This window comes from Microtus ochrogaster, chromosome 19 (genome assembly GCF_000317375.1).
Source record: "Microtus ochrogaster isolate Prairie Vole_2 chromosome 19, MicOch1.0, whole genome shotgun sequence".
In the NCBI taxonomy this organism is placed as follows: Eukaryota; Metazoa; Chordata; class Mammalia; order Rodentia; family Cricetidae; genus Microtus; species Microtus ochrogaster.
In genome coordinates, this window is record NC_022021.1 from 32,699,918 (window position 1) to 32,715,158 (window position 15,241).

Consider the following 15,241-nt stretch of genomic DNA (forward strand, 5'->3'; position numbering starts at 1 on the left):
TGCTGAGAGGGCAGGAGAGTCTCTCCTTATATGGAATGAATTTCATCTCATTAGTTCACCAGCTAGGCTTGAGTAGATCAGTGGACTGTCTAACTTAATAGATAATTTGTTCACGTCTCTCCAGAAAAGGTCATGCGATACTGAGATCATCAACTTAAGGGAAATGATTATTTTTTCATTTATTTTTTAAATGTTTTAGCTCATATCACTTGGCCCTCTTGCTTTGGGCCCATGATAGCAGGGTATATCATAGTAGGTAGGGGGTTTGTTGTGAAGGAGGCCTACTCATCACCTGGTAGGCAAGAAGAAAAGAGGGAGATGATGGGTCCAGGCTTACAATATCTCCTTCAAGGGCATTTTTCCTGTGACCTAACTTTGTTCCACTAGATGCCACCAGATAAAGGTTACCTGGACCTCTTAACAGTGCAATGGGCTGGGCTCTAAGCCATTGACAGACAGGTCTTTGTGCGGTATTCAAGTTTCAGACACTGACACCTTCTACCTTCTTCACAGCATCCGAATGGCTTAAGAGAGACAGAAAGTGCTGATTCCTCCCCTTTCCTCTCACAGGGCATCGCTGCTTGACAGGGGGTCCAGTACAATTCATAATGAAAATATTACTGTTGTCAAGATGATGCTTATGTAAACAATCAGAACTTTTGCAGATCTGGTGGAATTTGATATTTCTTGGGGATATTTTTCTCTTAATAACACTGTTCCAATTTTGTAGTAAGAATTACTTGGGTAATTGGGGTTAATAGGCAGAAATTTTCTTTCCAGGCTTTCTTTCTCCCTACAGAGCCTTTGGACTGATCTCATGGAGAGTAATGACTTTGGGGTCGCAGCCATTATCATTAGAATTTGAATAAAGAGAAAATTTCCTTTTTTTCCCTCCAATAAATATTCATTCAAATGGACATGCATACGATGGAAAGAATGTAGGGTTTAGTGGCAGGATTGCAACGTCTGCATAAAAAAAAGCGAGTTTAATTAGAATTCTGTGAAGAGGACCTACAGGCAAACAGCCTTACGTACTTTGTTCATGAAATAGGAATGATATAGCCTAATGTACAGATTTTTTATTAGGTAATATATATGACAGTTACTTCTAAAGTGCTATATAAAAGTAAGGCATTATCGGGCAGCTAAGCAAAGTTAAAAGCTTTAATAAACCTACCCTTGACTGACTGTATGAAGACACCTTTTTACCAATGTGCAAACAAGACATGTTCGCCTTTAAAAGTTAGGTTTTTGAGATTAAATGGCTTAGGAAGCAATAAAGATGATCTAATATGTCAAGGGAGACATTTAACAAAAAGGAATAAGTATATTGCAGAGAGAAGGAGGAGACAATCTACTTCTTTTAAAGAGCCATATCTATTCATAGCATATTTGGAAAAAGTATTGAATTCAGGAATATGAAACCTAGAGAAGCACTATGAAGAATCATGATGTCATTCCATATAAACTGTTTAGTGGGGCAAACTATTATTAATAACGGGACAGTAAGTCACATAGCCCTTGATGAAGGGTATGTGTCTGTTTAGTCTAGTGCTGTGTCTTGTCACATTGATCTGTGCCTGAAGAGTCGGTGCACACACAACTACTGCAGAATGAACATCCAAGTCTAGCACTTAGGCTTACTGATTCCAATTTAAGAAAGGAGATGAGAGTTAATTGTCACAGCAGGCTAAGTCTTTTAGCTTCTTAACCCATTGTAAATTTTGAAAACCCCAAGAACAGAAGGCTCTTCCCAAACGTCCAAAGTGAGGATTCCACCAAATTTAGTGTGAAAGAGATTACCACCTTCATTAAGGAACTTCATCTCTTTGGTTTGGGATGGTACATTGGCCAACATTACTCTATTGGTGATGCCTTCTTAGGGTATTCCTATGTGGGAGTCCACGGTCTTAGGAAATCAATAATATGGCAATTGATTAGCTTTACATGCCATGGAATTGGAGTCAGAGATGGTAGACAAAAACCTGTTAAAATGTTTTTTCACCTGAAACAAAGATTGAACTTGTAAATGATTTCTGACTTTCTCTTTAGATGATATCTTTATGATTATGGAATGCAGTTTGTTATAGTGGTTGAAATTGGGGGGAGGCTTTGGGAAAAACAGTGTGAGGCCTACTGGAATTGAAGTTATAGATGGCAAAGATTCTTAGTGCTCAGTAGCTACATATGTGCTAGTATCTGTATCCTAACCTCTTCCCACATAGTTTTGGGATGTCTGGCAGGGCTATCTTGGAGGAAGCGTGCTCCCCAGGGCATCTGGAGAAGAGGGAGAAGGGTCCCAGATGCTCTCATGCCTCAAGAGTGAGAAATCAATACTAATGAGACTAGACTGTTTTGGTTGTGACAAACAGGGTTGATTACCCCTAATCATAAAGAAAAACATAATGGAGAGTGGTTTATTGTGATGAGTAGAAAGGGCTCATTTACTTAACTGTCTGCCTGGGTTCATGCACTGTTTCTTGAAGAGGCTGCCTTGTGCACCCTGCCACTGTTACCATATTGGGTTAGGGAAGTTGGCCAGCATCCTTCAGTCTTTGTTGGCTCTACCTATGCTTAGGGGTGCCACGGTTCCGAGGGTAGTACAGAGGTGGGGGTGAGGTGAGGGTACGAAGCAGGAAGGGACGTTGCTCTGGAGCACAGTGTGCAACATTCCTAGCCTTCAAAAAGTGTCTTCCTGACAGCCTCATTTCCTTTTGTGGGCTTCTGTTTTTGAATACATTATCTTCAGTCCAACTGGCAAAATAACAAACACAAGGAAAAACAAAACAACAATAGTTAAGTTTCTATTGCATCCATCCCTTTTGATACCGTTTGAGTTTTCTGAGCCTAGTTCTCTTTAGGGACCTCAGCTGAGACCAATTATAATGTTTAAGCACCCTTTCCTTTTTTTCTTTCCCTTGTTAGTCTGTTTGATTTCTTGTCTCTTGTAGTGATTTGAACGAGGGATGTCTACAATAGGGTTACATATTTGAACGCTTGTTCCCCAGTTGGGTGACCCCGTTTGGGGAGGTTGCAGAGTCTTTAGAGGTAGAACCTTGCTGAAGTACAGCTTTGGGGGCAAAGCCTTTGAGGCTTTGTAGCCCCGCCCCTCTGCTAGCTGAAGATGTTCACGTGTTGGCTTTTTGCCCTGGCCTCCCCTACCACTATGGCTCTCCTTCCGGAACTGTAATCCAAAAGAAACTCTTTCTTCTCTAAGTTGCCTTTGGTCATGGAGTCTCATCACAAAAACAGAAAAGTAATGCATACACATCTCTTCCTGAGAGGAGGGACAACGCCCGACTCTGGCTGACTGTTGACCATTCCACAGCACACTGTGGAATACCCAAGGGACAAACAAACGAACTTCTCCTTGGCACTGCTATGAGTTCTACCAGTTAAAAGAATTCTCAAACAGTGTCCGTGGAAAGAAATGGGAGGCAGCCTAAGAAGGAATAAGATGTGGAGCACTGCAGCTCCAAATGGCCGGAAAGCACGTCATTTCAGATCAGGACGCTGGATTTTATTTTCATTTTTACCCCAATCTGGCTCTCACTTTTTCTTTTTTTCTTTTTTAAGTGATAGATCCACAGACCATTGTTTCCGAAGGAGTAAGATAAAGGATGAAGATTTGTAAGGGACACAAATATAGAACTGTCACATTTTTTTTTTTTATCTGAAGCAATTACTGTGGGGACAAGCACCCTTCTTCTCGGTACAGCAGCCCTATAAATAACAGCAGGATTCTTGGTGTCCCAGCAGGGGGATGCCGCACCGGTGCTCCAGACTACCGCCTGGGAGAAATGATGCTTTACAAGCTACTTACTGAATAACAAATTTGCTTGAGTTAGCTATTTGAGAAGTTGAAATACTGGATTCAGAAAGTCAAAGTCTATCAAATACGTTAAAAAAAAAACCAAAATAAGCAAAAACCTCCCTAATTACATACAATAGCTGAGAGAATTGGGGGGAAAAAGCAAGTTAGAAAAAAACAGTTTATTAAGTAATATCATATAAATAATGTTACAAAAATTGATTTGCAAAAGGCATATTTACTCTTTGTGAGAAATCACTTTTTCAAGTTGCATTCTTTTCAAATTTATAAGACTAAGAGAAGAAAACCAAATAAATGGAGCCATGTCAAGGAGCGTGTTATCTGTCATTTGACTACAACACAAGGCCCTGCCACACTGCGCTCAAGGGTCACTGTTTGCACCCCACTCCTCTAACACAGAAAACTGCTTGTATAGGGTGAGGTTACGAAGGTCTGCCTAGCTAGATGCGTTGACGAAATTCAACCCAATTGTCTCCATCCACCCTCTCCTCTTGCTGAAGAGGCAAACAGACAGAGGGCTCCAGGCAGTCTTTGAGCGTGGCATAAGCTTCAATTTGTACTTGAATTATTTTTTAATTAGGTACAGTTGGTACCAGAAGCCTTTATTTTCTTGGTTTTAGGAATCACAAGTCACAGTAGGAGAATGCCAAACCGCCTTAGTTTGGTATTACCCAAGACGCACAGAGCATTTATTACAAGGCCTATTCGGATGTAGCCTCCTTTCAAGGCAGTGAAAATAATCGCAAGCAGAACAGCACAGTGGGCTTGCAGTGTTCCTGTGTTCTTCTGAGCAGATCTATGAGACATTTGCTACACAAGCATTCCCCGGGAGTGCTGCGTGATCCTACATATGATTTTTTTTCTTTTTTTTTAATAAACACTAAACTAATAGATCATAGAAAACTAAAAGGTTACAGAAGGTGCCTCAGATATATTTACATAAATAGCATAGCCTCACAAGAAGGACGAAGCTCTCACTGCAGCGGGACGCTTTCTCTTACAACACCGAGTCCATGCCTCATTTGAAAGGAAATTTGGGTTTGTGGTTCACGGTCCCCTCCCCAATGGTATTAAGCAACTCGTACAAGGTCTTTTGAAATTAATCTAATAACCTGGTGTCTCCTCAGCTAAATGCCTGGTCCCATATGAAATATGGCAGGTAATAGCCTTTGTTTCCATTTGACGTCCTTTAACGCTTTCGTCTGCTGGCTCTGTCAGGCTAACAGCCCCCCACCCCAAATGAAAAAATGAGAATGCATCATAAATAACCTATTGCAAAACGGGGAGATTAAAGATTGTCTTCAGCAACGCTTAAATTAAATCGATGCTGCAGAGACCATAAACTCCTGGCTTTACGAATGAGCTATTTCTTCGCTAGCTTTAGGCAAGTGTGTGAGCCAGTGTATTTACTTTCTCAGAGGGCCTTGCTCTTTGCATTGAATATAGCCGGGGTCTGGTATTTTTAGCAGAGAAGTATCCCCTTTTGAGAATGGTTCCACGAAGACAACAAAGGAAGATTTAAGATGCTGCAATCACGATGGTCTCTGAACTCTGGTGAGATCACCGTGCATTTCCATTCTGTGGAAAAAGAAACATGCTTCTCCGAGCTTAGGACACAGCCCATCTTCCTGAAGACTCACACACCAAGTATTGCTCTCTCTCCTCTTATCTGATAAAGAATTGTTAATTGAAATACAGCGACCTGCCTGTACCTTGAGCCTACCTCTACAATATGACAATTCAAAAATGGTTTCATCTAGATAGTGTAAAAATTAAAATAACACTAAAATGATTTTTAAAAATAGAACATGTCCCTCCAAATGGCAGAGATTTTGACTTTTCAGTGTGTTCTTCCAAAGTAACTATGCTGCTTCAAACCTAGTAACTGGGGACTGAGAGAATTCATTTGGTGGCTATATTCCTGGGGACAAGAGATTGGTTTGATAAGGACAAGCACCCCATTCAAATATTTAGTTTGCACCCAGGAATCAACTCTATTTTTTTCTTTCTCATTGTATGTTTCTAACGTGCTCAGGGCTGCAGAATCTAAGAATTCCCTGTTGATATTTTATAAATCATTCTCCTCAAGAAAATACCTGCTTCAGGATAAAGCCTTCTATGTAGAACACTGTTCGGGAACACACAGTATACAGATTATATAAAGGAAACATTAGGAACTTATTTTGACTTCTCAAAAACTTGGATGCTTCTAAGCTCCAGAGTCGGTTCTTGTATAACACGCTGAGAAGTGGAAGTGAGAACTAAGCCACATATTTTTATCCTGAATTAAAATGAAATCACCAGCTTTGTTCCATCTGAAAATAGAGTGATTCTCCAGTCGAAGCTCCAGAATGTAAAACCAGGGAAGCTGTGTTTACAGCACCCAGATTTCCTCTCTTAAGATCTTAGGAGACTGTCCTTGCCTCTTTCCCATTTGATTTCTTTACTTATTTGAGGACCAATGTTTTCAGAGTTCCTGAAGAGAGAGGATGGAAACTGAGGGAGTTTCAACCTCACTCACAATGGCCTAGTGTTCTTTAAAGTTCCAGCTTATTCTAGGAAACACCGGGAAAAGTTTGAAGAAACTTTCTGTTGAAAAGAGGTTAAAATAAAAAAGGAATCAGAGCTCGTGGAACAGCCCTTAATGCCAACTGATCTGCTTGCGTTCAACAAAGAAAATGTTAGAGTTGGACCCCTCCTACTCCTGTGCCAGCCTCATTGCCTGGGTCCAAGACCAAGACACAATTAATAGGAGAACTACTTTTCCTCTCCAGAACAAAATTTCATGTTGACTTAGGATTTATCACAGAAAGAAATCTGTCCATGGGGATGTTTTTGACCTGGAATTTTGGTGGGAAGAAAAATTACAGAGAGAGAGATGGTTGGGCTTCTCATTTTTTGTTAGACAATTCTTTGGGGAAAGTGTCTGGAGTTAACACCTATAGGCCTTTAATAAGCCTTTTTTTTTTTTGGTAGATTGGCTTCATCAACAGTCTTCTTGATAAGACATTAAACAGTTATTTCAATAACAAGTCATACTCATCGACTCTCGGTACAATGTGTGATTTTCAGCGTGCGATCAAAAGGCTTTGGCTAATGACATCTCAAATAGCCTGACTTCCTTTCAGTACCTACTTGCACTCAGAGGGAGAGGTCAACTTTTTCCCCAAAACATTGGAAATTGCTATTGTCAACTCTTGGAAATTTCACACCAGATTTCACACCAAAAGCTCAAAAGGGCAACTTTTGATGATACCTTTCTTTTTAAGAACTGTTTCTTGGTTCAGTTTGTCACCTGATGGATGATACAAGATAGAGTACTCTGATTTTACAATCAATTGTGCAAGGTGCTGTTCTCATGCTAGATCCAGGAGCTCTCTTTTTCAAATACTTACCTGTGAATATAACGCATAATGACCCATTTCAGTGAGCCATCTGGCAGCATTTGTTTGCATTCCTCTGTGTGTGTGTGTGTGTGTGTGCATGCCTGTGTATGTGTGTGTGTGTGTGCACGCCTGTGTATGTGTGTGTGTGTGTGTGTGCATATCAAGGTGCATATGAAGAATAAGGAAAAGAAAACCCTCAAAGATGGAAATAGCCCAAGCATGAAGTACTTGTGACTCTTCAGGGCATTTCATCACAAACAGGAAGCCATTCAGGAAATACAAAGGGCAATATAGTTGTAATTTTTTTAAACCATAATCCAAATTCCACATTTCTCCCATTTTACAGGTGCCATCTTTACTTCCTAGGTAAAAACTATTTAAAAGCCAACTAAACAACAGTGTGTTTCTAAGTAGAAAATGTGTTGATAAAACATTACCCTCAAATGGATAGGATGCTAAGATTAACTCTATAAAATTAACGTGAACAGAAAATAAATCCCTATGACTAATAAGAGAAGTCAGAACATTCTTAAGTATATATTATATATGTATATACAGAGCCTTTTAAGAAAAGTCTTCAAATGAGGATGTTTCATTACAGTACTTTGGACATTTCTGATGACCGCACAATGTGAGACCCTAATGAAGAGAGTCATTAGACCATCCGTATGAAATAAATGAATTGAACCTGCCAGAAGGATGAGCTTGGTTAAGTTGGGTCCCCTGGATAATAACTGACTAAGAGAGTCTAATTGCATAATTAGAGAAATAATAGATTGGATGGATTTTATATTACTTTCCTGTCTTACTTGAGACCATTGCTTTATCATCAGTTCAAAGACAAAGATGGCGGCTTTGCCACAGAAGCCAATTTAGGAACAGCGGGGAAACAAGACTACTTTTGGAAATTGGCTGTCAGTTTCCCAAGAGTCTTAAATGTTTTTTTTTTTGCTGAAGGCAATCCAGGCTCTTCTCTTGTGGGCATTTCAGAAACATGGCATGCAGGTTCTCAGCGACATCTCGGTGCCAACCATTTACCCCCTTGTTGCAGTGTAAGTACATGGATGTCTCCGAAGGCAAGGGCAGGGATTAGGTTCAGATGTGACTGGGTCTAACCGTCCCTGTGAACTCTAGGGTAGGATATTTAATCTAACCTTACTAAGTCGAGTTAATTATATAAGAAGTATTTGAAGACTATGAATTATTGTATTCCACACGGCTACTCTCAGGTATAGTAGGATAATAGTGATAACAACTACAGACAAAAAAAGTTACCGTCTGCCTCAGGAAAGTCTCGCGAGAACTTCCGGGTGATTAGACCTATGTCTCATCGGTTCGCTGATAGCTGAAAGAATTAAGGGATCTGTGACACCGTTGGTGGCACAATATTTTAAAATTTGCTAAATATTTCCTCTGTTAACATTTTAAAGCTATTTCTCTTCTTCCCTTTTTTTGGCACAATGGTGACCTTACATGTATTTCACACGCGACAGGTGATGAGTGTCAAGGAACACAGCCTTGCTCTTTGTTACTGTCTTTGAATATCACCATTTGATTTGATTCTAAATCACCTTAACATATAGAAGGATTTGATGCTATGAGGAGTTGGTGTCAGAAACACCTCTGCCAGCGCAGACAGGACGTCCCGATGACACCTCACATTCCTCGACACAATACACCCTTACCAACCCTGCCGTAGCTGGGGATCTCCTCGAGAGTTGATTGACCAAGGACAGTTTCCCAATTGTTCCCTCCTTTTGTGTTTTTTTTTTGTTTTACATTAAACTATATTTTTATCAGTAAAGTCTGATCCCTTCCCCATTAGCAGGTGAGATGTACCCTTGGAGCATTCAGCTGGCCCGAGACCGTGAACAAAAGTAGCGTCCAGGCCAGCAGTAAGGAATGTGTGGCCAGCCTGCCCTAAGAGAACAAGGGAAAAGACGCTGTTCCCTCGTCTCCTCCCCCGCGGGCCTGCTGGGTCACTTGGTTAACTGCATGAACTAAAAAATAAAAATTTGCCTCTTGGAAGCTCATAAAAGTGTACTAGAAAAAAAGTCTCTAACATTGGATCCGCACAGACTGCAGCCATTGACGTTCGGAACGGGTACAAAGGGAACCCTTTCACGGGATAGCGGATAAATAGAAAGAAAGAGCCACTTCACATGTTCCAGTGTCATAATAGGAAAATGAAAAAGGCAACAGATTAGGAGTCTTTGTCACTGTCCATCCCTCCATACATATCCGCTAGCTTTTTGAACCGAGGACCCCAGTCACTCAAATAGTCATAATCTTGGTCTCCATCTGTGGTCACTGACTCGAGCGAGCTCAGCGAGTCGGCCACCGAGCCGGTGCCTTCGTAGGCATAGGTGGCCAAGGAGTCGTAGGGTGGGGCTGTGGGGTCTGTGTCATTTTCCTTTAACCTTTGGTTAATAAAATCTCTGACGTCAGTGTTGTCGCGAGCTGTTGGAGTCCGTCTGGGTAGAAAAAGAGCTTCCGGCACAATGTCCCTGCGCGATTTGCTGTCCTCCATGGCTTCGGGGTTCCTCAGGGTTCCGATATCAAAGGCCTGAGTGTCCTCCTCTCCGCCACCTTCGTCGTTGTAACTGACGATGTTATCTCTGATGTCCTCTTTGGAAATGATCAAAGGCTCTTTCTTCCGCTGCCGCCTCAGAGCTGCGAACAACACCACAGTCACTGGAAGCAGAAAGCAAAACAGAAGGGAAGGAAAGTTAATTTGCCATCCAATTAACACGGGAAAGAACCCTTGCTCCAACCTGCCGCTTTAAAACTTCTCTTGAAAACACAGGCTCAACTTTTCCCGGCGTTAAGGAGCCATTTGTCTTTATCCATAATCAGACAAGGACCCCAGGATGGGGTGTTTTAAAGAAGGCTATATTTTAAGCAGAAGATAAAATGCCATCCTATTTTGACAGTCTTTTCTTCTTTTTTTTTCCCCCTTTGAAAAGGCAAAGTAATTTTAAGGTAGGAAACGTAATAATAACAATAATAATTTTTTTGAAGCACAGAGAAAGTACTGCGGTAAAAGTGCAAATTATGCCAAGCACCTAAAATGCTCCAAAACTGACTATAAAGAAAAGGCTGGCACCTTTGGGAAGTGTTGAAGGCTTTGCATAACTCCACATTTAAAATAACTATTGTGCTATGCCTTCCTCTTCCCCCACCTGAGAAAAGTGCAAAATTAGTTTAAAATCCCAAGCAGAGATGTGAATGTTTGCATACCTTTCCACATACAAAGAAATATTAGTACAGATAAAACTCCCAAGAGACCCAGATTCCAAAAGCTACTCCGGGTCCCAAGCTCAACCAGTTAAATAGGGCAGATAGTAAAACACTTTCCCCGTGATTTGTGTTTGAGTTAGACAAACATATTTATATGCGATTTCACTATCAAAGACGTATGTCCCACAAGTTTGATAGCCAGAATGTCTGTTTCACAGATATATTATTCTTTTTCTTCTTCTAGCTCAAATTAGAGGCAAAACAAGAACCGCGTTTAAATGGCTTCTGCTCTCTCTTCACAGCTGGTTGGTAGAACAAAGGTGGCTGCCTGCAGAGAGACATATCTACCTGCAAATGGGTAGATGGCTGGACAATAAGAACATAGTAACAGCTTACAGAGGAAGCAGCCGCCCAGTGCAGGCAATGCATTACCAGTCCTTGTTTTGTCCAGGGATATTTACTACAGGAAGCATTAGTAATGCCTCTACCACGTCACCCGTTACACGGTCCAGTTTTTGTATGCCATGAAAACGGAATTCTTGCAACGAGATTTAGGAGGCAAGAGCATCTTCCTCCTAATGAATAGATTTGCACACTCAGAGATCTATATATCATCCTTTTAGACATCAATAGTATTGCTACTTGGCATCCGGGAGGAAGATTTCTATGTACCAATTACCGTGCTAAGTGCATTTTATACTCAATCCCACTCAATCACCATAATCGTCCTATGAAGTAGGAATCGTAGTGTAAAATCCAGTTTACCAGAGAAGAAATTGAAGCCTGGAGATGTCACATGCAGCAGGCATTCAAATCCAGGTCCATCAGACTAAAGAAGTTGTGCTCTTACCTGCCATGCTGGAAGCATATTGGGGTGACTGTCCCTTTCCTAAGGAAAATTCAACTTTGCCATCTCAGGCATGTGGCTGTGTAACTGTCCACACTCTCTGTTCTTGTCAGAGAGTGTCCCGATGCCTCCATTGTCTCATCCACCCAGGGCATCCATCCATTCTTCCCATAAATGTTTGGTGCCTGCTCTGTGTCAGGTACGGTTCTAGGAACTACCCGTATAACATGCGCATCAAAAAGCCTGCCTCAGAGCCTGGTCAGATGTGTGGGGACTGTGGGATGGAGACAGAAAATAAACAACATGTATAACAAGTCAGGAAATTATTAGAGGGTGTTCAGTGCAATGCAAAACCAGAAAAGGCAGAGGAGGAGGCCAAGGAAGATGGGGAGGGTTCTCTCTGTTGGTTCCATGGGCTGTCCCCTTTCTGTATCATTTCAAGAAAGATGGGGTGGGAGTGGGGATTCTCCAAGGTGCTCTCTGACAAAGGGGAGATACAAGAAAAGCCTCTAGGGAGGTCTGTGCCTGTAGTATATGAGGGACAGGCGAGAGTCTCAGAAGCTGGGCCAGAAGGAACTGAGGAGGGGGCGGGGAAGAGTTATGTCTCCAGGCACCTTGGTGGCTTTGGTAAGCTTTTGCTTCCACCTTGGTGGGTTGGAGATGGAGACCTTCAGAGCTTAGGGATAATCTCCTTTTATGCTACTTTCCAGTGTGAATTGGCAATGGATTTGCAAAACAGGAATGTAAGGAAGGGTGACATTGGGGATTGGAGGATATCCCCTGGCCATCTGCCCTTAAAGAATTCAACTTTAATGCACATGAGTTCTTTCAGTCATTAACGGTCAGACAGCAGGCATTTGTCACTCCCTAATTCTCCAGATTTAAGTGCTCAGGTTTTTATATTTCAGTCCTGTGTTCACCTGAAGTTATAGTCTCTTACAAGTGAGAAGGGAGAGGGTATAGCCTACAGTCATAGGTACTCAGTACTCAGCCACAGTTTAATTCTACAGCTGAGACTACCTATGCCTTTTATCAGGCCCGTGTAATCTGTTGTCTTGATGGGAGATCTTGATGAAAACTGACTTTTATAAATGAGGACTGGACTGGGGCAGAAGCATTTAAAACAGTTCCATGTATCTGTGGGGAATAGTCTCTTCTTCCTCATCTTCCTGGGGCCAGAGGACAGCAGCAAGATTTCGGGGATGGGAGAGGGAAGAAGGTCGAATTCATGCTTCAATCCTATTAGAGAACTAGCAGATCTAACAGTTTGACCTCTGCAAAAGGGAAGCAATAACACACTGCCAGGTGCTGTCATGAGGAACAAGCTAAATGGGAAAATTTTGCCAAACTCTAAATTGCTATATAGATTAGATGTAGCTACTGTTGGGATGCCTAAACTATTTCATTTAATATTTGTACATGCATATAATGTGTTAGATCCACTCCATCCAAATCCCCTCTCTTCCAACTCCTCCCCTACGCACTCTCAAACTTTTCTTTGAATGCTTTTACTGTTTTACTAGATGCCTTTGGATTCACCCAGGGACTGCTATAGGGTGGGCAAGTGCCCTGCTCCCAAACGACACCTGTAGGCCAGGCTTACTTTTGTACCAGATTTCCTCAGGTATCAGTGTGGCTTTCTTTCTCTTTCAACCTCTCAGGTGTGCCTCTAACCTCTCCAGTGGCCCCATTTTAAGTTTTCTCTCTTACAGCCTGGAATGCACTGCATCTCAAAGCTCACAGGGAAACTAGGATCGGGATGGGATCCCTCCACCAGCCTGGAAAGAAAGACCTGGGCCTAGGACTGAGCTCTGCTGCCTGTTCCGCGTGTGACTTGGCCACACACCTTACTTCACACCCTCCTGCCTTAGCTTTCCTTTCGAAGATGCAGGTAAATCCACCCCAGGTAGTTCTGAGGAGCCAGGAAAACATTTGTGAAGCACCTCACACAGCGTCTAGTCTGTGGTGTGAACCTAGTTAAGCTAAAACTCCTTTTCTAAAAATCCTTTAAAAAAAATTATGTACAGAACTCCCAAAACACCAGACAAGGTGTGGGAGGTACTGGAGCCAATTAAGAATAATGAAGAGACAGTGAATTTATTGGTGAAAAAAATGAAAGAGGAAAAGAAAACGAGTTAGGTAGAAGGAAGAAAGGAGAGAAGAGAAAATGGATTGACGCCTGAAGGTCCCTAAGTCAACATGCCACAGAGATACTTGCTCTCTACACAATTTCCAGGAAATGGAGCCAGCCTAGATGTCTAAACCGATGAATAAAGAAAACGTGATCCATATACACAATGGGATTTTATGCAGCCACAAACAAAAATGAAATCATGACATTTGCGGGGAAATTGATGGAACTGGAAATCATTATGTTATGTGAAAGAAGTCGAACTCAGAGTGAATCCTATATTTTCTTCAACATAAAGAATCTGAATTAACGTTATATGTGCTCACATATACGTGTGTGTGTATATATATGTGTGTGTGTGTGTGTGTGTGTGTGTGTGTGTGTTTAGGAGTGTAGGTTTCAAAAAATGTAATGAGAGGGGAGGAGGTGGGTAATTGAATATACTGAAGGAAAGCAGAAGGGGACCAGCTGGGGCAAGGGTACGGTAGCAGGGAAGGGAGTCAGAACCAAGTGTGGGGACACAAATGTGTGGAGGGATTATGATGAAATACATTGCTTTGTATGATAACCTTAAAACCAATTAAAATGTAAAAGAGCAGGACAGATGACTAGTGAGAGGAAGGGGAAGGCATAGCAAAAGGAGAGCTGCCTCTCCTTGCACAGGCATGGCTCCCCCACCGCTCCAGGCCCTTCCACAGGCATGGCTCCCCCACCGCTCCAGGCCCTTCCACAGGCATGGCTCCCCCACCCCTCCAGGCCCTTCCACAGGCATGGCTCCCCCGCCCCAGGTTGTCCAGATACTCTTTTTAAATCAAGAACAATGATCCAGTCCTCCAGGTTTTACAGACTCGCAGCATTAGGGATGCTGATATGTCTTTGTACACTGTCATTGCTGTATGCCTCTCGATCTCAAAACACTTTGTTCAAATCTTGCTGAAGAAGATCATGGTTCTGAAGTTGGGTTTCCCGTCTTCTCTTGTGATTGACAACGCTGATGAGTAACGTGAAAGGTCTTTCTTGTAGAAATGCAGGTCCTTTTCTATGCTTCTTTGTTGTTGTTCAGGCTTCTTTATTAGAAGAGGTTTTCCTCCTGTGCAGTCGAGGTTACTGCTTTCGTGTTTGCTTTTTTAGAGAGGGTCTTGTATACCTCGAGCTGGCCCAATCTTACGGTGTAGCTAAAGATGACCTTGAATTTCTGATTTTGATTTTCCCACCTTTCAAGTTCTCTGATTACAGGAATGTGTTGAACTTTGATTTTTTTCTAATTGTATAGGCAAGATTGTAAATATGAATCTTGTTTTTATTTTTAAAAAGTTTATTTTATCTTATGTCCATGGGTGCTTTGTCGCCATGTAGTTTCTGTATCATGTGTATGCCTGGTGCCCTTGGAAACCAGAAGAGGGTGTTGGATCCCTTGGGAATGGACTTTGAGATGGTTGTGAGAACCTGGAATACTGCTTGGGTCCTGGCAGAGCAGCCAGTGCTGAGTCATCTCTCCAGTCCTGTGTTTTCACTTGTGGAAGAGCTACTTAGGCTGATACTTGAATTTTTACTTGAGCAACAGTTAAAGGCTTATTAAACTTTCAATCTCAGGTTTTTGGCTCAATTAGTTGATCGAAAAAAAATATATCATTTATATCATTGCTAGACCTTATGTTGGTTTCTGTCTCTTTGAGGAAACTCCTGGGAGAAACAACTTACTAGGGGATGTATCTTGGCTTATGGATTCAGAGGATTCAGTCCATGGTCTCTTGTATCTACGGCTTTGGGGACTGGGATGAGACAAAGTGTCATGTTGGCAGGAA

The 15,241-nt window shown here is 41.9% G+C and overlaps 1 protein-coding gene across 5 annotated transcripts in view; it reads right to left on the reverse strand.

The window, feature by feature from the left end:
- Positions 1-3,982: 3,982 nt before the first annotated feature.
- Positions 3,983-15,241, reverse strand: part of Cdh6 (cadherin 6) — a 137,273-nt gene continuing 126,014 nt past the window's right edge. For 4 of the 5 annotated variants that reach the window (XM_005356646.3, XM_013349752.2, XM_026783743.1 and 1 more), the window contains one exon: positions 3,983-9,912. In XM_005356646.3, coding sequence (XP_005356703.1) covers positions 9,422-9,912 — 491 coding nt within the window. In that variant the 3' untranslated portion in view covers positions 3,983-9,421. The remainder of the gene's footprint in view (positions 9,913-15,241) is intronic. The other variant, XM_026783741.1, reaches the window with a different exon arrangement.